The sequence below is a fragment of the Micropterus dolomieu genome, linkage group LG18, assembly GCF_021292245.1.
Source record: "Micropterus dolomieu isolate WLL.071019.BEF.003 ecotype Adirondacks linkage group LG18, ASM2129224v1, whole genome shotgun sequence".
Classification (NCBI taxonomy): Eukaryota; Metazoa; Chordata; class Actinopteri; order Centrarchiformes; family Centrarchidae; genus Micropterus; species Micropterus dolomieu.
In genome coordinates this window covers 21120221-21146450 of record NC_060167.1, presented here as the reverse complement: position 1 = coordinate 21146450, position 26230 = coordinate 21120221, and the positions used below count along the sequence as shown (strand labels likewise).

The 26230-nt window shown below is 41.2% G+C and overlaps 1 protein-coding gene across 1 annotated transcript in view; it reads right to left on the bottom strand.

The window, feature by feature from the left end:
• The window catches only part of celsr2 (cadherin, EGF LAG seven-pass G-type receptor 2), a 69398-nt gene that overhangs the window by 34509 nt on the left and 8659 nt on the right, over positions 1–26230 (bottom strand). The window contains exon 2 of the mRNA XM_046075778.1: positions 10819–11526. Within this exon, the coding sequence (XP_045931734.1) occupies positions 10819–11526 (708 nt within the window). The remainder of the gene's footprint in view (positions 1–10818; positions 11527–26230) is intronic.

Sequence of the window (26230 nt, the reverse complement as noted above, 5' to 3'; positions counted from 1 at the left end):
CTGCAGTACCGCAGACGCGTTTCCATGTTGAGGCTCCATCCTCTGCGGCCCCGCAGCCAGGCTCACATGTGCTGTTTGCAGGATCCTCCGGATGGGAGGCTGCAGCGGTTGCTCAGGCGAGACTGCGAGCTCCCATGCGTGAGCTGGAATCTGTGTCAAAGCCACACAGTCAGCAGTGTGGAAGACTTCCGCTGTGTACTGCAGCACAACTGTAACACCACGCGCGCGCGCACCCACACACCAACCCACACACACACACGCACAGCCCACATCTTCATCCAACACCACTGACACACAGGCCTTTTATTCACTCTTTGACTATTAATCACTCTATTCACAGTCTGCTGAAAGCAAGTTTCTTTGTTTAATTGCTGTTGTTGGGGTATCTATTCAGTTATCAAGATGCTGGATGAGATGTTAAAGTTGCTGATAATGACGCTGAACATTTTTTGATTCACAGAGATAAAGTTGGACCCCAGAGACAAAGACACGTCTTTCAGAAAACAGCGATTAAACTTCCAAGGAGGCAACACAAATTATTTAAGTAGTATTTTGAATAGTTACTTAATGTTTAATGCTTTACAGTTTAGTAATAACTTGTTGTAATAAAACTTTTGGGTTGCCAGGTTGTGGGCCTGCATTTAGCTGGTTTATTTCTTCTTGCCAACATGGCTGGTTTTGCCTGCTTGGATCTTAAATTCAACTCCTCCCCTGAACTGTTGACCTGACTCGGAGGAAAGCTGCAGAGCATCAAGGCAAAACCTTGTGTTAAAGATTTACTAACATTTATAACTGCAGGATTGATGGCTTGTCGTTAAGCTGGAGAAACCTCTCAACCTTTCATTACTGACGGTTTTATCATTGCTTTGACTTTTTTTTCTTTTTATCTATATATATATAATGATTGACTGATCTGTGAGACACCAATAAACTATCTTTTAACCTAAAGCCATCATTGACACCTTTTTAAGTATGCCGTGTTTTAAAGTGGTGTAAAAACCTCTAACATGTCTCAGTGCCACTCTGTTTTAAAAGCAACAAAATGGAGCCTAACAGCAGCTCTGTCCTGTCAGCTCATTGCTGTCATATTCTTACTGAAGCTTCCTGATGACAAACAGCTACCGTTGGCCAGCCGGCTGGAAATAAAGCCTTTCTGTTACTGTCTGCCTCGTTATTAATTCAGCAACTTGCTGTGGGCAATAAACTACTTGTGTTTCTTTAAGCAGTCACACTGGTCAAACATTGCATCAGCAGACAGAGCTGTATTAAACAGACTGTGGCAGTCTCAATGACATATACATACTATATATTTAACAGTACATTTAAGTACAAATGTATTTAGATCTGCCTCTACTGATAGTAGATGTTCAGTTTATCCCTATGGGACGACTCCACCACAGGTGCTCCTGAACAACAGCTTTACGTTGCCAGGTAGGTAGCACAGCGGGGCGGGGATGGGCTTCAGTCACAATTCTACAGAATGTCCCGATCAATAATTCAAACACGTCCACTCAGCTCTATTTACGCCCCTCTGTAAGTCCATCCCGGTGCACACACCCTGTGTGAGCTGCCAGCATGAATCATTAAGGCAGCAAATGGCTCAGACACAAGAGATCCTGTTTTTGTTTAGACAGGAGGAGACGCTTCAGGACTTTGCTTTCTAATTTCTGTTTTTTGCAATAAATCTTTAGCGTTTTATCGCTCTTCCATCATAAATTGATCCCAAAGGATCTTCACAGAGAGAGAGAGAGAGAGAGAGAGAGAGAGAGAGAGAGAGAGAGAGAGAGAGAGAGAGAGAGAGAGAGAGAGAGAGAGAGAGAGAGAGAGAGAGTGTAAACAAAAAGGACAAAATATGACAAATACGCCTAATAAGTATGTGGCTTGTTGAGTGAACAACTCCCTGAAATTCAATCCACTGCTGCAGTTATTCACACTAAGGGCTCTTGTTTAAGACCAGTAAACAATCAAAAGCAGTGCTCAGGTGTTCGATATAAGATAACTGACTCCTATGAGAATTATCAAACAACATAGCATAACTGTGCAGCACCCCTGTGTGCAAACTGCTCCTGCAGAAAAAGTTTCCTGAGAGATGGTAAACTTGAACAGGTGTGCCTGGGCTCCTAGGTAACAGCTGAGCATAGTCTCCCGAGTGAAACGGAGTGAGTTAATCCCTCCAGACACGCCAAAGACAACAAGCTCGGGGAAGCCAAGTGCAGGATCTACGTTCACTACAGCAGAAATTCAGCCACTGAGGATTATGAAGGTGAATACTGAGATAAGGTGATCAATAACATGACCTCAAGCTGCATCTGTGTAACAGATCTTCTTATCACATTACAGGTCATCTGGAGCCTAAGGGACCAAACACACTTGAATACCTCTCACACAGCGACCCAGAATAAATCTATGACACCAAGTGACTGACAGAAACAACAAAACAATTTTTGGTGTCATGAGAAAATAATCTCAATCATTTCGTTATGAACACAGAGCGGCCTGATATCGTTGTTCCACCTCTGTCTCTCCTTGTTTCCTCTCATCTCTCTACTACCTACTAACAATAAAGGATAAAATCCACAAAACAATACATTTCAGACTCAGAGAGAAAACTGGAGATGGTACATAACAAAGGCATTACGTTCGTCCATTTTACTGGACTAATGCCAACCATCAGCTATTATGGCACTGCTGGCTGGGCTTTTAGCACCTGATCTCTTGTTATCTTACTTACAAAAATGATCTCAATGAGTTCCACACAGTGAATTATACAGTTCTTAAATTTGAGAAAAAGAGAGAACTGGTATCTTATCAGGAGACAAAAAGTGGGGTTGGTCCGAAAACACAACAGCATGCAAATGCTCTGATTTAAAAAGCAGCCCATGTGTCTGGCAATGCTTTTTTTTTTCATGCCATCTCTCAGAGGCTAATTGTAGTGGCTTTCAGAGCTTGGCAGGTGTTGATTTCAAACACTTGTGTGAGGTGATTTGATCAAATTTAAGTGTGAACATTCACCAGTTTTTGCTCCAAAAGCAGGTCTGCACATTAAAACACCACAAATGCATTCTGGATTACTGAATGAATTACTAGAGAAAAAACAACAGCCTTTCTCATCACAGAGAGACGGAGGTCAGCAGTTAGCTGATGAATGATCAACACAAACACATCATTCTCATGCAGACAGTCTTTGAGCCCTTGAAAAGGAAAAGAAAAAATGTGAGTTGCTCACGCCGTGTGTTTTAGGAGAAACGTGTGAGAAATACTGTACTGTACACCTGTTGTTCTGCATCTACCGAATGACTCAGCCGAGACAAATCAGCAAACATGATGGCTGTTATATTTTTTCATTTTCTTTCCTGCTACCATCTGGCAACGCCTACGGCCCAACAGTCACACACACACGCATACACGCATGCACACATGTCCATGCACCATTAGCACATAAACATTCCGCAGATTGTCCATCCAACTTTCTTACACACATAATCGCAGCTTTTCAGCACTTAGCTACCCACCCGAATCACAGAGACTGAGCAATTTAGAACACTCACACACATCGCCCGTACCACAGCGTGGAGACTGGTGAACTGAAGCAGAACAGTGGGAGTTGTAGATCACAGAGGAAAATACATCAAATAAAGTCTGCCTGAACGGCCTTGTTTGATCAGACAGTCTGACGGCGCGAGTCAAACATCTTAAATCATTGACTTCATCACCACATTCAAGTCTCAGATAACTCGAAAAGTCGGCATACTGGATCTAACAGCACCTGTGTCCAAACCCCCTGCTGATGGTGATTAATGTAGTTGGCTGCGGTCTGCAAATACGCCCACTTCGCCCACTCACATGTTCACTCTCTCCATCTCTGCAGTTTCACGTTAAAAGCACCTCCAGTTCAGCTCCAACACCCACAGCTGTGCATAAGAATATGTAAGTGCCACTCAACCTGGACTCTGAGTGACTGATCCCACACGTTCAAATGCTGACACTATTTCAGGCTTTATAAACACCGGCATAAATAGGAGGAAAAGACTTTTAATGATTGATGAGGAATAATGGAAGCGATGCCATTACAGAGAGCACAAGGACAACAAGGTGAATATCTAGAGTTTCTGCTTCACCGTTTCGATTTAAATTTTTTCAGTAGGAGACCTATTGAAAAGTGAATTTGGTCTGTAGTTTTAGCTAAAATAATAATTTGTAAGGTAATGTGAAAATCAGATTTTACAAAAAGGAGAAAGTGAAGTGGTCCTTCAGCAGCTCTGGCTTCTGCCACTAGATGAGATGAAGTCATAGAGTGCACAGCTGCATATAAATTAAGCCATTCATCCCGAAAATGACTGGAGTATCATACAATAATTTATACAAATAATTTAAGGAATAAATATGTAAAATACAGTTATATACCCTATATGTAACACTTTATTTCAACCCTTCCCTATTTAACATTTATATACCGTATTTAGTAAGTTATGTAATAATCATATATAAGTGGTAGTTTAAAGCAGATTTAAGAGAATTTAACCAGGTGTTAGAAACCCTGTCCACCATTAAGGGCTCAGGGCTTTTAGTGTAAGATCAGCAATGAATTTGACACGTCGACATGAGCTGAACCCTCCGACCGGCCATGGGAAATATGTGATATGATGATCACAAGAAAATCATTAACGAAGCCAAAAAGTTCCAAAAAGTTCCTCCACCCAAGTCAAACCCCCAGCCTTTTTTAAAGGAAAAAACAGAGGTGACGTGGACTAGTTCTTTTTAATGGGTGTGAATTAAACTTTCAGCAAGCTCTTGTGAAGTGTATCATTAACTGTTTATATACAGTTACAAACACTTAATAGGAGATGTTACAGCTGTTAAATGGAGGTGGATTAAGAAAAGTGTTACCCTATTTTCACATAAGTGTATATTCTGTGGTGGAAGAAGAACTTAGATCTTTTACTTATGGAAACGCACCAATATAACAGTTCTAAATAAGGACAAAAGTATTAAGAGCTAACTATGCTTGAAGTACCGAAAGCGTTTGTAGTACACATTATGCAGAATCCCTCATTTCAGCATAATATACATAATATAATTGGATCATCACTTTAATGTTGCAGCTGGTAAAGATGAGAAAACATTTATTTTATGACCTGATGGATAGCTTAAGCTATAATAATACATCAGAATGTATTTATTGATTAATTAATAATCAGTATAATAATTTCACTAATAATGAATAATCTGAATCTGTAAAGTAACTAAAAGTATCAAATAAATGTAGTGGAGTAAAAATATATATATTTTCCCAGAAGTATAAAGTAGTATACAATTACAATACTCAAGTACAGTATCTAAAAATGACAGTACAGTACTTAAGTCAATGTACTTAGTTACTTTACACCACTTCATTTAATAAACCAACTAGCATGGTGCTTCAAAGACAAGATGAAACTCTAAATCACATTAAAAAGTCAGGGTTTGACCCACTTAACCTCTCAACAAAAACATGGGGCAACTACCCTAATATTCATACGGTATGAATTAGCATTTCTAATTCGCTTCCTCTTAAATCTCTTTTTCAACTTCTCCCTTTTCCCATTAACCATAAAAATAGTGAGCAGGCAGTCTTTAACCCTTTGAGGATGTGAATAATTTTTGGAGCAGACACTGAAAAACAATTCCTGCAACAGAACTGGTTAGCAATTCTGCTGCCAACAGTAATAAATTAGTTTTTCATTATGGCTGAAAATGGAAGCGCCTGTCCTCTCTGTCTCGACATACTGTGTGCTTTGTGATATGTTTTTTTATCTAAGGCATTTTTTACCACGGGGCATTTCACAGCCAGGGAACACTCTCCATCTGTAGCCATCCATAATTAATAATTCCCTTCCCTTATTCCACTCAGCAATACCACTCTGGACAGAGAAACTGCTGTTGTTTTCTTCGCTTCAAAACATTCAACACAAAGTAAAGATTTCTGTGCAAATCTCCATCCTTTATCAGAATCAGAAATTCTTTATATAGACATCAGATAGGAAACAGAGGTTTGTTATATCATCGTCCTTCCTGTTTTTTGGATGTTAGCTAACACAAGAAATGCTGTCCAGCTCAAGGTGAAGGTTTGAGTGTAGGTGTGAATAACTATGCACATATGCAGGTTATTCAATGACAGCAGAACACACAAAGATAAATTGATTTTGCTCAGGAATGCTGTAAAGGAAATGTAAGATTATTTTTTAGCAAAGCACTGTGACTGACAGACAAAAACTCAAATCCCTTTCAACTTAATCTGGTAAATAAACTTGATAAAGACTGAACAACTGAAGTTATTCAGCTCCGGTTAAGACAACCTGCTTCTAAAATGTTTATTATTTAGGCTCATGTTTGTTGGTATCCTTCCGCTGTGGCTGATTGCAAAAGGGGTAACCAAATCAATAACTCATCACTTAGCCTTTGTCTGCAGACCTATCGTGTCAGTGTACAGGACAGGTTCAACAAAGAGCTGAGAAGGGGGGGTTGAATGGGACAGATGTAGACATTAAAGCCCCCATGGGATCTTTGTGAAGGAGAAGAAATTAACATTTTGAAGGCTACATGTGGATAGCTTGGCATAGTGCCCTTTCACCTTCTACATTTAAAGACAGGAAAATTACTCAGTGCAAACTCATGCGAGACATATCGCTAAACCCCCCACCCCAAACAGTGATTGTTCAATCATAGCTTAGCAGCCTTAGGCTAACCAGGCTTCGCATGCTAGTGTTTTTGCGCATAAAGCTGAAGTAAGGGTGAAGCTGAAGTAAGGGTGAAGCTGAAGTAAGGGTGATGCTTGTACCAAAACCAAAAACACAACATCAAAAATGTAAGGAATCAATTTAATGGTGTTAGCATGTCTGGCTAACTAGCTTACTACCTACAAAAGCTAAAGTTAGCAGCTCTGTACTGCCCAAAACTGTACCCAAAATAATGTAAATTTATCAAACTTATTGGTTAGTCCTCATCCTAAAAGCTTGTGTGCTTATCCAAGTATGTTTCTCTATAGTATGCTAAGCATCCAAACAAGGTTATAATGGTGTGATTTTACATTTTTCTTTGTCATACTTAATAATAATAATACTAGGACAAACTAGCGCTACACTTTCAATACAATCACAACACTGCTCCTTTATTTCCATATCTTCTTACATGGATCACCAACTGATGAGGGTGCAAAATTTTCTTTTGGGACCTGTTAGCTGTAGCCACTTTTAGCACAATTTCATGTAGCCATAAAGCTAGATAACTACAGCAAGTAACATCTAGTGCTAGTTACAGATTCAACTTTAATGTCATTATACAGAGTGCAGTTACAGAGCTAATGAAATGCAGTTAGCATCCAACCAGAAATTCAGAAATGAATGTTTAATACAGATATGTGCAGGAAGTACTATAGTTTAAATGTGCTATATCTTAGTACAGTGGAGTCGCAATATACAAATTTTATAAAGATAACATAAACTAAAATTAAACGAATAAATCAAATTAAACGAAGGCAGTATTACTGTAAACCGCATTAGAGAGGGGGTTGTAGCCAATTCTGTGGTCTGGTCGCTGCCACACCAACCACTGGTCTCTGCCACACCGACCACTGGTCGCTACCACTAGGGGTGCTAAAGATACTGGTCACTGCCACACCGACCACTGGTCTCTGCCACACAGACCACTGGTCGCTGCCTTGCTGCCAGGCTGCCAGGCTGCCACACAGACCACTGGTCGCTACCACAGTCTCTAAGGGAAGGCTCCTTTCTGTTCCTTGTCACACAAACTGTATTAAAAAAGGTCAGTTTCAAGTTTGTATACAGTCTATGGTCCCAAAGTAGACCTAAAGTGACCTTAGATCATTTAAATTATCTCAACTGGCAGATGATACAATTTTTATTTTGTCTAATAGAGAGGAATGGATCAAAGCAAGTTTCTACTGTATCAGGCTTAAGAATGAACTTGAACAAATCTGTTTATTATTTATATTAAAAAGATAAACAGACTTAAATGAGCATGCTTTCCTAATAAACTACCTTACGCTGCGCACCGCATGACTGACAGGATGGCTGCACTTCTCCACCATCAGCCACTATCGTGCTCACAGTTTTGAACAAAAAGGTTAAGGCCGCGACCAGCGAACATGAAACTAGAATTAGACTCTGTATTGACTGCTGCTTATGTTTAGCATTATTGGCTTTTTGATGCATCCTCCAATTAGTACAGCGCTACATATGATAATATGCTTGCTATTGTGTGCCGGCGGCCATCAGTGCGTAAAATAATAACACTTAAATATTATACCTACCATAAAGGGCGAAATTGCATCTCTCCTTGAGCAATAGTCTTTGGTGGCATTTTTCACGCTATTGAAACTCAAACTTTGTTGCAATATCGCAGACATCAGGGGCAAGTAGTGGACTGCTGTGTGTGTGTTTGTGCGTGTGGGCATGAGATGAGGCTCCACACTGCTGCCACACTGGTCGGTGTGACGTCGCTGCCACTTGGGGCGCTAAAGACAGTGGTCGCTGCCACACTGACCACTGGTTGCAGTTGGTTATATCTACTGTAATACATCTTTATCATAATTCTTTGTTAAAATATTATGGATTATGCCTATTCTTATTGTTGCACTATATATTGCAGTTTGTGTGGTTATACCTACAGTAATAGCCTACATCTATCTATCTTTAGTCCTTGCCTATAACAAGGCCTGTGTTATCACCTGTGAATGAAAGTGTGTGTGTGTGTGTGTGTACATCTTTCTATATCACAATACTTTGTAAAATATACTCTATTATATCTTATTGATGCACTGTAGGCTTACAGTATATTGCAGTTTGTGTGGTTGTAGCCAATCTACAGTAGGCTAATACATCTATCTAGATCACAATACTTTGATAAATATAGCCTACAATATTATCGATTATGCCTATATTCTTATTGGTGCACTGTATATTGCAATTTGTGTGGTTAACCTGAAGTAATAAATCTCTCTATCTTTGGTTCTTGCCTACAAGAAGAAGGCCAGTGTTGTCACCTGTGAAGGAAAGTGTGGTGACCACTTGTTGGTTGAATCCAAGCTAGACTGATTTTAACAATAAGAATATAGTTAATCAAAAATTAGTAGGCTATATTTAACAAAGTATTATGACCTAGATATATTTGTTACTGTAGATAGGCTATAACCACACAAACCGCAATATGTAGTGCAACAATAAGAGTAGGCATAATCGATAACATAGTATATTTAACAAAGAATTATGATAAAGATGTATTACATAGTAGATACAACCAACTGCAACCAGTGGTCAGTGTGGCAGCGACCACACCGACCGGTGTGGCAGCGACCACCATCTTTAGCGCCCCTAGTGGCAGCTACCACAACAACCAGTGTGGCAGCGAGGAGTGGTCTGTGTGGCAGCAAACCAGGACTGTGGAGCCTCGTCTCATGCCCTCTCTCGCCAAATTAAAAGATCAAGTCGAGTTCGCGATGTCTTCTTCATACTTTGGTGTTTTTGAATTGAATAACGGCAACCATGCGAATAAAATACTATCTACTCATTTCCAGGCCATTTTATCAACTTAGTTAGCCATTTAACTTTGGAAAGTATTGATTAAGGTTTCAAAACTTAAAACCTCCAGACCTCAATTTTTTATGTTGCATAGGGTATCTTTCCCTAAATAATGACATTTGTTCCTCCAAATGAAATGAAATAAGATCTTATCTAATTCTTTCTATAATTCAGTAGGCATTTCAGGGGATAAGGATACATAGATATGGATATTCCCTCAGTATTAGATAGTATAACTCTACCATTCAGTGAAAGATGCCTCATCCACCACATGTTGAACCTTTTTCATTATTTGTTTAATCACAGGGCTGAAGTTTAGGTTATTGCAGAGTTTTTCATTCTTATCACACCCAGGTAAGTAACTGGGTTCTTCACAGGGATACCATTAACTTCTGATAGTTCACATTCACAAGAGGTAGCCTAATAAACAGATTTGTTCAAGTTCATTCTTAAGCCTGATACAGTAGAAAATTGCTTTGATCCATTCCTCTCTATTAGACAAAAAAAAATTTGTATCATCTGTCAATGATCTAAGGTCACTTTAGGTCTACTTTGGGACCATAGACTGTATACAAACTTGAAACTGACCTTTTATAATACAGCCACAGTTTGTGTGACAAGGAACAGAAAGGAGCCTTCCCTTAGAGACTGTGGTAGCGACCAGTGGTCTGTGTGGCAGCCTGGGTGCAAGGCAGCGACCAGTGGTCTGTGTGGCAGCGACCAGTATCTTTAGCGCCCCTAGTAGTAGCAACCAGTGGTCTGTGTGGCGGAGACCAGTATCTTTAGCGCCCCTAGTGGTAGCGACCAGTGGTCTGTGTGGCAGAGACCAGTGGTCGGTGTGGCAGAGACCAGTATCTTTAGCGCCCCTAGTGGTAGCGACCAGTGGTCTGTGTGGCAGAGACCAGTATCTTTAGCGCCCCTAGTGGTAGCGACCAGTGGTCTGTGTGGCATTGACCAGTATCTTTAGCGCCCCTAGTGGTAGCGACCAGTGGTCTGTGTGGCATTGACCAGTATCTTTAGCGCCCCTAGTGGTAGCGACCAGTGGTCTATGTGGCAGAGACCAGACCACAGAATTGGCTACAACCCCTGCTGCCGCATTATGTGTCATGTGACAATGAAAAGTAACTACAACAGTAACTAAGGGAGGTCAATTGGTTAATGAAGCCAAGAGATGAAACTGACTGTGAAAAAAAAAAAACATCAACTCCTTCAACAGTAATTAAGTTTAAATGAGGGCTCTCACCTGTGTAGTCCTCAAGGCACTCGCAGGTGTAGCCTCCCTCTCTGCTGCGACAAACACCGTGGGCTCCGCAGGGTTTCGAGTAGCAGAGGTCAATCTCTGTCTCACAGTAGTCTCCTGTGAAGCCGGTGGGACAGCGGCAGCGCAGCCCAGCGATGGGGTGGATGGGCCTGAACAGGATGGTATCTGATGCAACAAACGGCGCCAGGCTGTCGAACTTCAGTACGGACACACACTTCATGTAGTTCTCACATGGCTCACGAAGGCAGATATTGTCGTCAAAGGGAAGAACTTCCTGGGAGGAAATCTTAGCTAGAAGGCTGCGGTTCAAGTACAGCCTCTCCTGGAGTTCCTCCGAGCCAAAAAACTCTCCCCCTCCACTTTCAACCCCTCTCCCAAGCCTGTCCACTGCCTGGCTGAGACTTCCAGGCCGCTGGTGTCCCTCCCCCAACACAGGCACCGCCACAGAGAGGCTGACATTGAGGATGCGAGCGCTGACGTCCGTGTCGTCTTGGATGTTGAAGATGACGACATCTTCGGGGGCGGCAGACAGGACGCGGGCCACACCGTCGAGGAACTGGGCCAGCAGCAAGGAGAGGAAGTGTTCCTGGGAGGTGTTGGCCAGCCGCAACGTGATACTGTTGGACAGCATCTCATCTGTGATGATGGTGACTTGGAGAAGACACTGGGCTGACACTGAGTGGACACCATCTGAAAAAGACCAGAGGAAAAGAGTCATTAACCTCAGACTAAAAGAAACTTTCATTTATATTTTGGACCTGGTGATTGGGTTGGATGAAGATCCTGGATGTACCCTTATGTTGTCGCTTGATGTATATTGTCCTGTGAGATTTAAGGAGGGGTTTTGTTTTTACATATTTGAATCATATTTTTAATCTATATTATGTTCAAGTCTGTGTGTGTTCCATGTTTCACCAGCTGCAAGACAAATTCCCCCTCAGGGACAATAAAGTTGAGAAAAACTTTCAACCAAATCACATGGGCTTTATCAGTTGTCATTGAGACAGATCTGTTAACATCAGAGCTTCGTGGCAGTCATGATTTCATCCACAGCATGTATATAAGCTGCTGAAGGCTGGGTGATCTGGTTGAAAGCTGGTTGAAAGCTGGTTGAAAGCTACTTTCTGACGTAAATGTTTTAAAAAATGCTCATGAATATATACTTTTTTTGCCTAAATAATTTACAAAACAGCCGTAAAGCAATAAATACTGTGTTTGTTCGGATAAATACACAAATTGGTTGCTCTAGTGAGTATTTACAGGTCATATGTGGGACCAACTCAAAATAAATTACATTACCCATGTTTATGTTAATGGAGTGGCTCAGTAATGGACATAGCATGGATGAAAGCTTGCCACCTTCAACTAAACCTCTCTAAGACTGAACTCTTGGTCATTCCAGCCAAGCAATCTATCCACCATAACATCAAACTACAAATTGACTCCTCAACCATCACTCTAACCAAGGTGGTGAGAAACTTGGGTGTCATGACTGATGACCAGCTGTCTTTTTCAGACCATGTTGCTGCTGTCTCTCGGTCGTGCCGCTTTGCTCTATACAACATCAGAAAAATCAGGCCCTACCTCAATATGCCACCCAGCTTCTGGTACAGGCCATGGTTGCCTTGACTATTGCAATGCCCTCCTAGCAGATCTTCCAGCTTGTGCAGTGAAACCCTTACAAATGATCCAGAACACAGCAGCGCGTCTGGTTTTTGATCAGCACAAAAGGATGCATGTCACTCTATTGCTGTGTGACCTCCACTGGCTACCCATGGCCTCCAGAAACAGATTCAAGTCACTAATGCTTGCATACAGAGTGACTACTGGGTCTGCACCCATCTACCTAAACTCCATAATACAAGTTTACATTCCTTCTCGGCTACTACGCTCCTCCAATGAACCATCCATGAGCCATCTCTTCACACAAAGCAATCCCAGTCCCGGCTGTTCGCATCTGTGACACCACGATTGTGGAACGATCTACCACACGCTATCAGAGCAGGGGCGTCCCTCTCTAACTTCAAGAAGCTCTTGAAAGCTCATCTCTTCCGAGAACACTTCCTCTTATAACACCCCTAACTCCTAACATCTAACATGCACTTCCTGTGCTCTTCTTCTTCTATCCCCTTATAATTATCTTGTATTGATTGCACTTTTTGTTAACTCTAACTTCTTTCCCTAGGTGTTTACCCCATTGATGCAATATGTGCTACTGGCCCTTACTAGTATTTATTGCTGCTTTTATTAATATGTATTGTCAGTTGTAGATTTCGTGCTGTATTTGATGCTCTGTTGATGATTGTATGTTGTTCCTCAAATGTAAGTCGCTTTGGATAAAAGCATCTGTCAAATGAGTAAATGTAAATGAAAATGTGTATTTAATAGGTTTTGGACAACAGTCTACGGCACAGAGGAATAACATATCAACATATCATATTTAGATACACAAACAAAAATTGTTAATGGATAGAATACATTCTTGTTTTAGGTCTTTTCATGGGATTTGCTGATGAAATTTTAGCATCACCAGACTTATCCTTTACATGACAAGATGTTTTCATCCTTCAAACATTTTCATATGATTTTGTATTACAAGATGAGATGATAACATTGAGTCCAACGAAAACCAAAGTCAGCAGCGACTGGAGCATCAGCACATGCTGCTACCACAGGAAGAGCAGGACAGATGCATGTACATGCACAGTGGAGGATCTATGCAACACGGGGTTCAGGTATTCGCAGTAGATACACATGTAGACAACATGCTTGTTACTGTAAACGCAAAACCAGCTGATAAAAAAGGACTTAAAAGCACAAACTGTATTTAATGGACACTTTTTTACTCATTTTCTGCTCAGACAAGAGTTTTTTTTGTTTCTTATGTGCCAGGACAGATAATAGACGTATGCCAAGACTAAGACAGAACAAGTGTATGTTGTCTTTCAATACATTCCAAGTTTCTAATCAGCTATTTCACGCCTGTATTCACAACTCCCTCTTTGTTTTCTTTGTCCGGAAGCGGAGATGCTACTTCATTATACATGCCATACTGAAAGCCTTAAGTCTCAATGGTTACAGCATTTCTCAGTTCAGCAGATCTCTTGTCTTTTATCTGGTTGTTTTGATAGCAGATCCTGTTAATGTTTTATCTTCTATACATTCAATTATTTGGCGTTGACTGTAGGCATGTAGTGTTTTGTCTGCTATTATACAAAAGGTCTTGACTGTACAATACATTAATTCCCGTGTGAGGCCTTTATTTATATGTAGATGTTGCTGTTGGTGAATGAAATGTAAATGAATATTACATTATGTTGCCTTGCACGACAAACATACTTAGATATGTACCCCACTTACACTGACCTATGACTTTGTGAAGCTTATTTTCTTGCTTGTTTTTCTATTGTAACCACATTTACAATAAAGGAAAACTGCTTATCAGCTGAAAGTCACTGCCAGGAGCAGTCGGAGCCCGGCTCACTGAGGAGTAAAATTATAATGAAAACAGACCTAAACCATCCAATCACAAAGAACACAAAGGGCAGTTCTGTATGTTGCTAACAAGCACAACGCCTATGGATCTGAGTCAGTTAAAACTTCAAGGTAGCCCTAAATCCAGAGAAAGTCTGCAACAAATGTACAATTTAACCTGGATTATTCAGCGCTCTGCCCTGTGATAAGGAGTCAAAGTCATCCCATACTCGTGCATGTTTTGTGTAATTTGTGTATGTTATGTAACTGTAATTTTATTTCATGTAAACCGCTGCTACTTCAACACTGAAATTTCCCTTCAGAGATGAATAAAGTACGTATCTATCTATATACAATAAACTATTTGGCCTGCATCTGTCTAAGATTGTGTTTCTCATTACTTGAAATCATATCCCAATTTATTTCAGATCCAGTGGAAGAATATTCCTTAAAAATTTGTAACCAGTTTAGATTAGATGGAGTAATCATACTTTATCTCATCGTCTGTGGATGGAGCTTTCGGGGGGGGGCACAACCCCTGAGTGTGTTGAGCACTGAGCAATGGCAACTGCTTATTAATATCACTTTTCATTTGCAAGAGAAAGATTTTGTCATTTTGTTTTCTTAAAGTTACAAAGTCTCAATTTAAGGTCACAGAGGGAGACCACTATCATTTTGGCTCTCTCACCGCTGGCTGGCAGGTTTCTGTTGCCTCAGAGCAAACACAGAACGGGCTTCATCAAATGAAATGTGTCATGAAAACAAGCCCCGACCTCTCCCTCCAAAATAGTCAATGGAACACTTTGTTTTTTGGGCGTCTGGACTCCTGCCAGAGAGCAGAACCTGCGAGCTGAACTCACACAAACAAACAGCGCTGCCCAAAGTTACCAGATCCCTGTTTTGGCACTGGGCGAGTTTAAACACACAGTGCCAAGGGAGGTGGGAGGAAAGGGAGGAGGAGGAGGGGGGGAGGGGGGGTCGTAGAGGAAGTGAGACAGAGAAGCATGTTTGACACGGCTTTAATCCTTCTGCTTTCAGTCAAGCGCTTCCAGCACTGTAATAATACGGGGCCTTAGCAGAGGAAGTGGGGGAAAAAATCAAAGGACAGAGACAAGCAGGGTCGTTCCTCCAATTCACACTTTACTGTAAACACACACACACACACACACACACACACACACACACCTGTGTACACAAGAAAACACTTGCATAGTATAAGAGGAGAGAACTGGGAGCCACGACAAAGGCACAACCTCTACAGCCTCTACACTTTCCAAGGACACATTTCAGAAATCAGCATATAGCTAGTTTTGTCCAACCAAAATTCCTTAAACCCAAAGATATTCACTTTGATGTCATAAAAGAATTTTAGAAAATGCAAATACTGACATTTGAGAAGGTGGAAAGATTTTACATATTATTCACAAACATATTATCGCTTAAAAAATTTACCTAAACTTTCAGTAAACTGACTAATTACTTTATTGACTATAATTTGGCTTTAATTTTATTGTTAGAACAAAAACTTTGTGTACTTTGGGTTCACATTTCACGAATCGTCACACAGATTTAAACATCATGACCTCAAGATGTTTATAGTCTTCAACAGTCACAGTAAGAAAAACATTGCAGCTACAAACACACATACATACACCCTGACATAAAACAGCCTTATTCAAATGAGGGAAGTTCTACATGCTGTTACAACCTATCAGTGGAAATGTATTATGACTCCAGGTTTTAGACAGAGGAGTATTTCAAGTGCCAAGCCTCATGGGAAACAAATATTAAGAGCTGTACAGTAAAGCAGTGGTGTTATTACACTTTCACAGTTTTCAACATTTTACTTAAGACACTGAAATCCTTTCTAACCTGACAGAAACTACCAAACAACAATCTAATTTCTCCCTCATCCAGTGCTTTCTCCATTATATATGATACTCTGCGGCAACAGTAGCCAGAAAAAAACACCGCTCTCAGTAAACAGTGGATCTTAAAGGTTAGGCCACGTATAAGGACAGACATCGCCTTAATTATGTCCTCTGCCAATTCACATTCTTGGATGGGAGCTCGGGCAGAGGTCCAGACGTAGACGCAGCGCTGGGAAACTGAGCGCGAGGAGAATCTCCTCTGAAAGGAACCACACCATCCTTCAAAGAGGTCATTCTCCATGGAAGGATCCTCTGCTCAGGACTGGAGGGTAAGCAGGGCGTTTTGGGCCAAAAAGGAGAAAAACAGGGATGCTTAGTTGGCAATGAGACGAGGTGCCAGGTCTGAAGTGTGACGCTGCTTTCAGCCCAGAGCTCGACCCCCTCTGGGCCTCAGGGGTGCCAGGAATGCTCTCAGCTAGGAAGTGGCGCCAGGGAAAACATTAAACACACACTGTGGCTGCAAGACTACCAAGGTTGTGTACAGCATTGTGTGTTTGTGTGCGAGGGTGGTGGTGATCCATATATCAATCCAAGTAGAGCAGAGAGGGTACATTGAAGCCGTGGAGGTTCAGTCATCACAGAATCACTGAAGACGAGGAAAACAGCGAAGCTTCATGACAGTGAGATTAAAATAACACAGTCTGCACTGAAGGTGGGATCAATGTTGTCATTTAAAAACCCTCACAACTCACTGATTTTGGTGAATGTTTTGCTTTAAATACAAGGGCATCACCAAATACACAACAGCAAAGCTGTTTTTCAGTGTTCAAAGCTGTGTGTCGACTGTTTTCACCTGCAAACGAAGGCACTCTTTGTGAAACTGAATTTGGCATGTAAACAAAATATTCTGACGGTTATTGCTCATTTTCCTAATTTAAAATCAGGCATATCAAGAGAGTCAAGAAATCCTACAAGACAGCTCCGCTAATAAACTGAGGCATGTAAACAAGCTGATTTACAGAGAAGAGTATCTCAGAGACACACAAAGGTTATGGGTTGGGGAGGGGAGGTGTACAGCTTTTCATCTCGGAAATATTAATGAAGCCCAGTTACAACTGAGAAAACAATTATGAACGATAAATACCCCACTGACACACTGTTATATGAACACAGTGAGAGCCTTTAGGGTGTAGTGTTTGCTGTAAAGAAACATATGAATCAAGCCAATATATATGGATTTCTGTTTTAAACCTACTAGGGATCGGGCTGCTGGGATAATACACTGCTGAGAGAGAGACAGAGACAGAAAGAACAAATCGGTGAGACTGGCCTAATTAGACCACAAAGTTGCCATCAAATCTCCCAGCCGAAGCCCAGAAAATGTCAACAAAGTCATGGCGGATAAAGATCGGAAGGACTGTGTGACCACATTACTGAGGACAGAGACATCACCCACAACAGCACGACAGTCATCCCGACTAGCTTCCTCAGAGCTTCACCAGGTGAAATGATAGTTTATCATTAGTTATTTATGCTCGGTCTAAAAGATTATAGTGGGATTTGTTTTTTCCTCTGTGTATATACAGAAAGAGAAAAGAAGACAGGAAACAGACACAGGGGACAACAAGCTACAAATGCTGTAAGTTTGATGGGAAAACCACGACTATGTGGACACATAAGCTATATAAGGACATAGAGTATAAGGACTGAATCTTAGAGGGCTTAATCTGGACCTGGCGAAGTTATTACGGCATCAGTGCAGATTTCTGCTGCCAGTCTCACAGAGTGCAAAACCGATGGAGCATTAAAGTGGTCCTCATCAACTGAAACCTGAAAGCTGCATTCAAATGACTGAGAAAGTGGTTGAAACAGCAATAAATTTAAGTTCCATGAGACACAGTTTAGGAGCTGTAACGTGAACAAGCAACATATCAGGCTGCTGGTTAATATTCAGTATGCATATAACTTACAATTCTCCATCATAGTGTGTATAGACATGTATAGACATGTAGACTGTATTAGACATTGTAATGATGAATAAAATATCCAAGAAGAAGAAGAATCATTTGACATGGTTTTTTGTTTTCATGTTTTTAGGGCTGGTTTAGCAAATGTTAGTGTAACTGTTGCCGAGTTGTACTGCACGGTCCTGACTCGAACCGGTGAGCTCGGATACAGGAAGCGGACGCGCTAAAGAGAAGAGTTAAAAAACATGGGCCTTAGCATTGGTCGCCAGTGTGTCTCTTAAGGTGTTGGGGAGTGAGGTTTACTAACTGCAAAGCCTACCTGGCTACCGTTACATTAGCATGCTAAACTATGATGGTGAACATATTCAACATAACACCTGCTAAACATCAGCATGTTAGCATTGTCATTGTGAGCATGTTAGCATGCTGATGTTAGCATGTAGCTCAAAAAGCACCACTGTGCCAAAGTAATGTTACATCTTCACAGAGAGCCACACTAGCATAGCTGCAGACATGTTGTACAACATTAATCAACTTGAGAAAACCTGCAGAAAAAAACTGTCAAGTGTAAAATCTACTATTTCAATTAACATCACATTGACGTCTGTGACTAAAACGCCAGATATTGGCTCTGTTTACTTGTGAAAAAATACAATCTGTTTGTAAATGGTCAACGTAAAAAGAAAACTACAGACTCCAAGCTTCAAACAGCTTTACCCTGCCGGTCTGACCAATCAGAGGCAGTCTTTAGGTGGTGAATAAAGTTGGCGATATATACAACATATTCACATTATATTATCAACATTGTAGCTGTTGTTGACTCAGTGTCTTGCTCAGAGGCACTTCAGCAGCTAATGTGCTGGTTAAACACTGAGCCAATGAAAACACCTTCCAGTTATTGTGAGGAGGGGAATCACATTAGAGACACTATAAAAATACCATTTATCATCGTGACAGTGGGGAGCCGATAAATAATCGCACTCAGGCAGCTCTCTAAAGTAGCCATTCATCACATGTCTAATTGTCCTACGTTGGGAACGCCATAATCTAACTAAAGTGCGTTAATTCTGTGATCCGGAGGGGCCGAAGCTGCCTCAGAGGGAGCTGTGTGTTTCTCTGCAGAAGTGTGTCATGTTGAGGGGAACCTCCGGGTAAGAAGGTAATGAGGTTGAGCAGAGCCTGTCTTAGTTGTTCAGCATCACTACACTACAGTATGTGCAGCACGCATCGAGTACTCACTACATCAAAGAGCGCAAAGCCTGGGTCCCATTTCCAAGATCAATAGTGAGATCATAAATTAAAAATCACTTTGGAGGGATAAGGCCTGTGGATGTCTTTGCAGTTTACAGGTTTCACAGCTCCAGCTAGCGAGCCGTTCTGCAAACTTACAAACTTTTAAGTGGGTTTATGATTTGGAAATGAGCGTGCAGAGTGTTACTTTCTGTTTGTTTGTTTGTTTCAGGATGTAACAGTGAGATCTGGGCTCGTATTTATATAAAACGTCGAGGAATTACACTTAAAAAGCCTTTAAAGACACGACTTATGGTAAAAAGTGAAGAATAAAAATCCTGCTCCTCCTTGGAGTCATAACTCTGAACACAGACATGATATGCATATTTTTAGATTACATTCCATTGCCAATAAACGCTCATTAATCCGCTTAGCAATGAGAAAAAAGACACTCCTCAGACTTTCAAAGTATCTGGTCTAATATATTTACGATACATAAATATATAAACAGGGGGGAAATAAAAAAAACTGAATTGGAGCAGGGAGGAAATGATGCTGCTGGTAGAGAGGGTGTATCAGAGAAAACATGTAATAAGGAGAAATCAGTACTGCAATGATGATATACTGAAAGTGAAATGCAGCTTTATTTTTATTGTTTGCCCATCAGGGGAATGCAAAAATAACAAGTGCTCTAACATTGTATCAAATGCAAATAATAGGCTAAAACCAGCTTATTCTGAAATACAGTGTACTGTACATATTGCTTAAGTAAATGTTTTATCCATCAAGACAGATTATATTTTCACATCCAGGTGTCCAACTCTGTTTCTGTCTGGCGACCATCTAGAATCTACTCTTAAAGTTTAGAGCATTTTTGAAGACATGGGATATTTCATACATCTTCTTGTGTTTGAGGGCGGGAGTAAAAGTGTAACTATTTTTACTTTTATCTTTCACTTAAGTTCAAAATTTCACTTGCATTTTAGTTTGATAAATGTGGGCGGTGGCTCTGAAGATGGGAGAACAGCTGTCTCTGCTAGACCTCTGCAGTAGGTATTAACAGTAGAAACCAACCAACAAGCCAATCAAAAGTGTCGCGCGTGCATATTGCTGACAAACGCCACACCACCGAGTCCACACAAGGTCACAGAGAGACAACACATCCACACCAACCAAACAAACCACAAAGCCGTGACCTGAGAGTACAGTCCCTCTGGGGCCAGCAACAGGACACAGTTTAACTCAATTAGAATTAAATACTCTGCCCTTGGAACAGCCTTCAAACACATACATTAATCACTGGGGCTCTGATGCTGTATGTGTGTGTGTTACCCTGACTAATTTATTACATTTCACTTGTTCCTTCTGAAGCTTTTGGCCCTCTATAGTCAGAGATCAGCAGCTCAGTTGTAATCACATTGACATGTTGCTGGCCAGTTTAAGACTAAACCTTACAGGTGCTGGGACATGTCAACATGGGGCCCACTCAACTATAAATCTGGTCAAGAGTGAAATTAGAGGAGGACAAAAAATATGTGTAAAACAACATAAGACAACTGGAGCTGTTCCAACACACATTGTGACGTAAAACGTCAGAACAAAGAAAGAAAAGTGAAATGCCAAAATACGATTACAAATTGGCTCTCAGGCACAGTTGGCCAAGCAAAGTTTTTATTTTTATTTTTTTCCCCATTTTAGGCTCTGGGATCTTTGATTTCATGGGAATGGACCTCAGGTGGACATACAGGAACAGAAAGCACCCAGCAGGACAACAGGCTTAATCCCCACCTTCAAACCAGTCAGCAGGCTGAAGTTCAATTAATACTCCAGTAAAGAAGAAAGAAAAAAAATCAGTCCTGGACAGACACTAATGAGGGCTGATGTGGGTTAAAGAGCGAGGGAGCAGAGCTTTTTCATGATGTTGGAGATCTGTGCCTGAGTGCTCTGGCAGTGTTTAAAATAGGCTCATGTCCGTTAGATCAAGCTTATCAGATGTCTCCTTCATTAAAACTAAGTGCACTCTGTTTGGTGTCGATTTAATTTAAAAGCTGGAATCTCAAGTCCCGGCGATCAAAAGGGACGCCGTAAAATGTGGCTGCAGAGCGGCCTGCTTGAATTAACCAGGGCTGAGAGGTGAAACGCACTCAACTGATGCCTGAATGGAGCCTGACGACTGGTTGGGGGGTGGAGGCTATGCATTGCAAAGGGAGGGACAGACTTTTCATCTCATTACCCCTATCCCCTCCCACCTCTTCCTGACCCCCACTAGACAAGCAACGGCCGAAGCTGGCACCCCACCACCACCACCACGCTCTGCATACAATACTCTAACGATTCCTGCCAGGCCTCAATCCACCTACAGTGGCTCACTTCACCATCGAGCCATCAGAAATCAAGGACAGCGCGGACCGAGGCTCAACGCCACACCATGCTTCCCCTGGGACATTGTCAGGAATTTAGATGATGAATCCAAATTCCCCCAAGCAAAGACCTAGCTACCAATTAAATGTGTTAAAATCCCTAGATCACCAAAATTATGATTTTTTTTTACCTAAAACAGTACATTTTGTCACACAAATCAGAATGAACTGTACTGCGTTTTCGAATTAAAACGGAGACCTTTTGCTACGTTTGCACCTCCCGTCCAGACTAAAATGGCGAAAACGAAGACCTAAAATGGAGAAGTTTGGAAGCGCTGCCGAGCCTGTTTTGAATTTAGAAACTCCGGAGGGAGTTTTAGTGAAGACGGGCCAAAACAGAGGACTTTAGAAACGATGACGCAGTCGCTCATGCTCAGCTCTCTGATTGGGTCTTATAAGTCATGCAAAGCAGACACACTGTGCTACTGACAGAGTCTTTGATTTGGTATTTTTATTAAAATATTCTGTACCTTGCAAATAACACTTATAGCTTACACTTGTACTGTGCATGTCGCCATTTACTTTGCAACGACTCCCTATTTTCCACCACCACAGTCCCATGTTACATTCAGTAACAGTCCCAGCTCATTATTGGTGCATGCAAAAAAAAATCTGGTCTGATTCTTCGTCTACATTTCTTTATTCTTTCACCAATTCTTCTGTAACTACAGAATAGACCATCTGCTTCATGTTTACACCGGCATGCACATGCCCAGTGTACCTGAACGGCCAATAGATGTGCGTTTTAATGTAGACAGAGATCAACACTGATAGGCAGCTAAAACGCTGGTGTAAACGGAGATCATATTCAAATTCTCCGTTTGTAAACTAAAACGGAGTAGTGTGGCTAAGTGACTAAGAGGTGTTAGTAGGTGGATTTAATTACCTTAAGACAGAGCCAGTGTTTTCCAGTCTTTGTGCAAAGCTAAGCTAACTGGTCAATTGTTTGTAGCTTCATATTCAATGGACATTTAAGTGAGTGGTATCAATGTTTCCCAAAATGTCAAACTATTTAAAAGTTTTTGCCAATTGAAATTGAAACACACATGTCCTATTGATATCCATCGGCTAACTGCTATGAACAGTCAGTGGTGGTTTTGTATGATGGGCAGCCAGTAAACCGAAAAACATTTGATTGAATGCATTTATCTACATGCACGCACGAGAGAACAGATCATTATTTATATATTTATATATAGGCTTCTTTGATTTTATTGGATAGGCCGCTGCGCTAAGGACTCACCCTTAGTACACGCGCCCTACAAGGTGAGTTACCACAGTGCCCCAAAAGAGAAGGATTTTTGTATAAAAACTCTATTAAAAAATTACTCTGTGGACATATTTAAGAGACAAATCAACAATTGACAGGGACATCTGATTTAAACCTGAAAGTTAATTGTTTACTTTAAACAAATAATATATACTATTTACTATTATATAATCTAATTTAGACACTAATATGATTGGTGAGTACTATATTGCCTAGCATTAGAAGCCAAGGTAGTAGTGGCCTGGAGGGCAAAACATACTGAGGGCTGTGAAAACGTTAAAGCTTCTCTAATTACCAAAAACATTCTTTAACAACCGCAGCTTGGGGAATTTTCAGCACACAATGACAGCAGACTGAGGCAGATTTCTAGTTGATTGGGGATTAAAGCTGCTCACCTCCACCAGGTTGGGAACTGTATTGTTGGTTCCACAGAATAAAACACATCTGAACACCAGCAGCTCATGTAGAACAGAAAAGCGACTTATAAATCTCCCTCTCAAAGGTGGAGGAATGGACAGCATGCTCGAACTCCTACGCAGATTTGCAGATCTCATCATAACACTAAATTATCAATTTCACTGTGTGCAAGTATGTGTATGTTTGTGTGCGTTCATTTGTTTCAGAACAGAAAAACACAGAGGTTAAATAAATATTCAGACGTCTCTGGGCTTGTTTTTGAAGCAGTACTACAACTGGCTGTTTTATATTCTTCTGCAGAGCAATTAAACTTAAGTAGTTAGAAAAAAGAACAAAGATCAGCTGTAATGATGCACACAACACCTAATTCTACAGTGCCTGCGAAGCCAATAACGAAAACTGCTTGTGCAGCTCAATGTCAGCCTAAGGATTTCAATCCAGAGGAGTCAGAGCAAACCCACAATCCCTCTCCTGATTTCTCCATTCAGGAGGAAAGCTGACTCTGTTGGAGAGGCCGTTCATACTTATTTGTGGACCCTGCCACAGCATCCACTGATGACACTTTCCTGCTGCATCTGAAAACCACAAGAAGAGGACAGATTCCACAGATTCTTCCTCTATAGAGAAGCAGCTTTAGAGCCGCAGAAAAGGATTTGAACTCTTCCAATCAGAACATTTGCATATCAAAGGAAAACTGCTGTCAGCTCGGTAGTAAAGAGACATTAGCATGCAGAGATGTGACCATGCATGAGGCTGTTACTCAAACATAGCAATAGCCATTTGATAGATATTGGATTCTTAGCATCTAGCAGCACAATAACGATATTGTCATTTACTAACAAGCTTCAAAATGGAGCAGGCAACTACTCAAAGCCATGTTCCAGGCTTGATACAAGTGCTGAAAAGGGGCAATTATATTAATATTTCCTGACAGTTTAATGTCTGACTGCTGTTGCAGGTCAGTTATTTTTGGAAAGACAAACTGGAAAACTGTTCAGATCAACAAACGTGGTGAAAAAAAACGAACAAGAATCCACTTGAATCTAAGTGAACAGTATAAAAGGTCACTCTCGTTCATTAAGTGCCACCAATTTGTGAAAGCACCATCATACCACCGTAGTAGCTCATGAGGAAACCATCTGTTTTGTTACCCTGAAGCCCTTCTGTCAGTATTCATATAAATTAGACAGTGATGAAACATCTCAAACTCTAGCACCCTTACGGTTCACCACCTCTACCAGTCACACCTCTTACCCTCTCGTCTAACAGCCTAATGTTGATAATTTGCACAGCGGAATAGAAGCATATGAAACCAGGTCACTGTGAAATCTCTGGTCTGGTTCGATACTAAATGAGCGCAATGTAGCGTAGAGGTAGCGGTCGGTTAAATAAACATACTCTGTCACGTTCACAGAGTGAGAAGCATGTGCTTTCTGTACTCCAGTGGAGGTGTGGAATTAGTTTTACTACAAGAGAAGAAAATACATTGTCTACTGTGCTAGACCAGCGGTTCACAACATTTTCGGATGAATTCAGGTACAACTTCATCAACACCATCTGTCACGTTACAAATATGTTTAATTTAATTGATTTTAAGCTTTATGTTATTGAACATTGTTCATTATAGAAAAGTAGATACTGTGAAACATATTTTTCATTCTACTGAAATGTCAGTGTTTCGGTTGGTTTGTTCAAGTTTGCATTCCTGCTTCACTTTGAGTGTGTATTTAGGCCTACTGCACAAAAAAAGTACCCCCTGGTAAATGCAGAAGTACCCTCTTTGGCATAAGTCATATCAGTAAATTCTCTGGTTGGGAATGAGTTTATACTAGAGCTTTATTACATGTGCTCCATATTTATAGAGACTGCATCAGACTGTACAGTAAATAGGATAATTTATGATGCATAACAGGTCCGGTGAAAATGTCGTGAGAGCAGCACTGGGGGGAAAACAAGTGAACAAAAAAGAGGGGAGGTGTAACCCCAGACAGAGCAAACTCCCATTGTCTGTTGGGATTGCGAGGACAATGCAGGACAACACTGAGATATATGCAAGCACCATAAGGTCTCACCCCAGCGATGCACCAGCCCTAATCCCAAACACGATTTCCCCTCCTAACACATACATGATGTCATCCTTTCCCCCTCCTCACCCGCCCCCTCACCCCACCTCCAGACCATCAACGCAACCAAGCGTAGAGGAGCGAGGCCCACAGGAGGATGTTCTGCTGCTGAGAAACAAGCTGGCGTCAAGAAATCGGATACCCTCTGAGTGCATCTGTGTCGCAAATCAAAGAGCTTAAGGACGACACTATCATATCACCGTGCGCTTTAAACTCTCGGGTGCCTCTAAAGTCTGTCGCATGCAAGACTAGACTTTATCCTTCAAAAAAAACACACATCAGATTGACAGAAAGTTTATATCTGCAGTCAGGCGTCGGCTGCTGCGTGTTCTGTAAAAATGCTTACAGAGTGAAAGCAGTCAGCAGGACAGGTCAGTGTGTCCTAGAGCATTACAGGTCTAAAGAAAGCCTTACATGCTTCACTGGAAGGAGGGAGAGGGGGACAGTTGCTCTTTAGAACTTTATGTGCCTCCCCTCCCCCCCATCTTCCCTCCACAAAAGGGACCTTACCCCTCGTCCCCACCCACAAGGAATTTCTCAGGCATTGCTGGGTTCACCATGACAACTGGGTGCTTAACAAAGCATTTCTCTTAGGCATTCTTCCTTTCACAGGGGAGGGGGG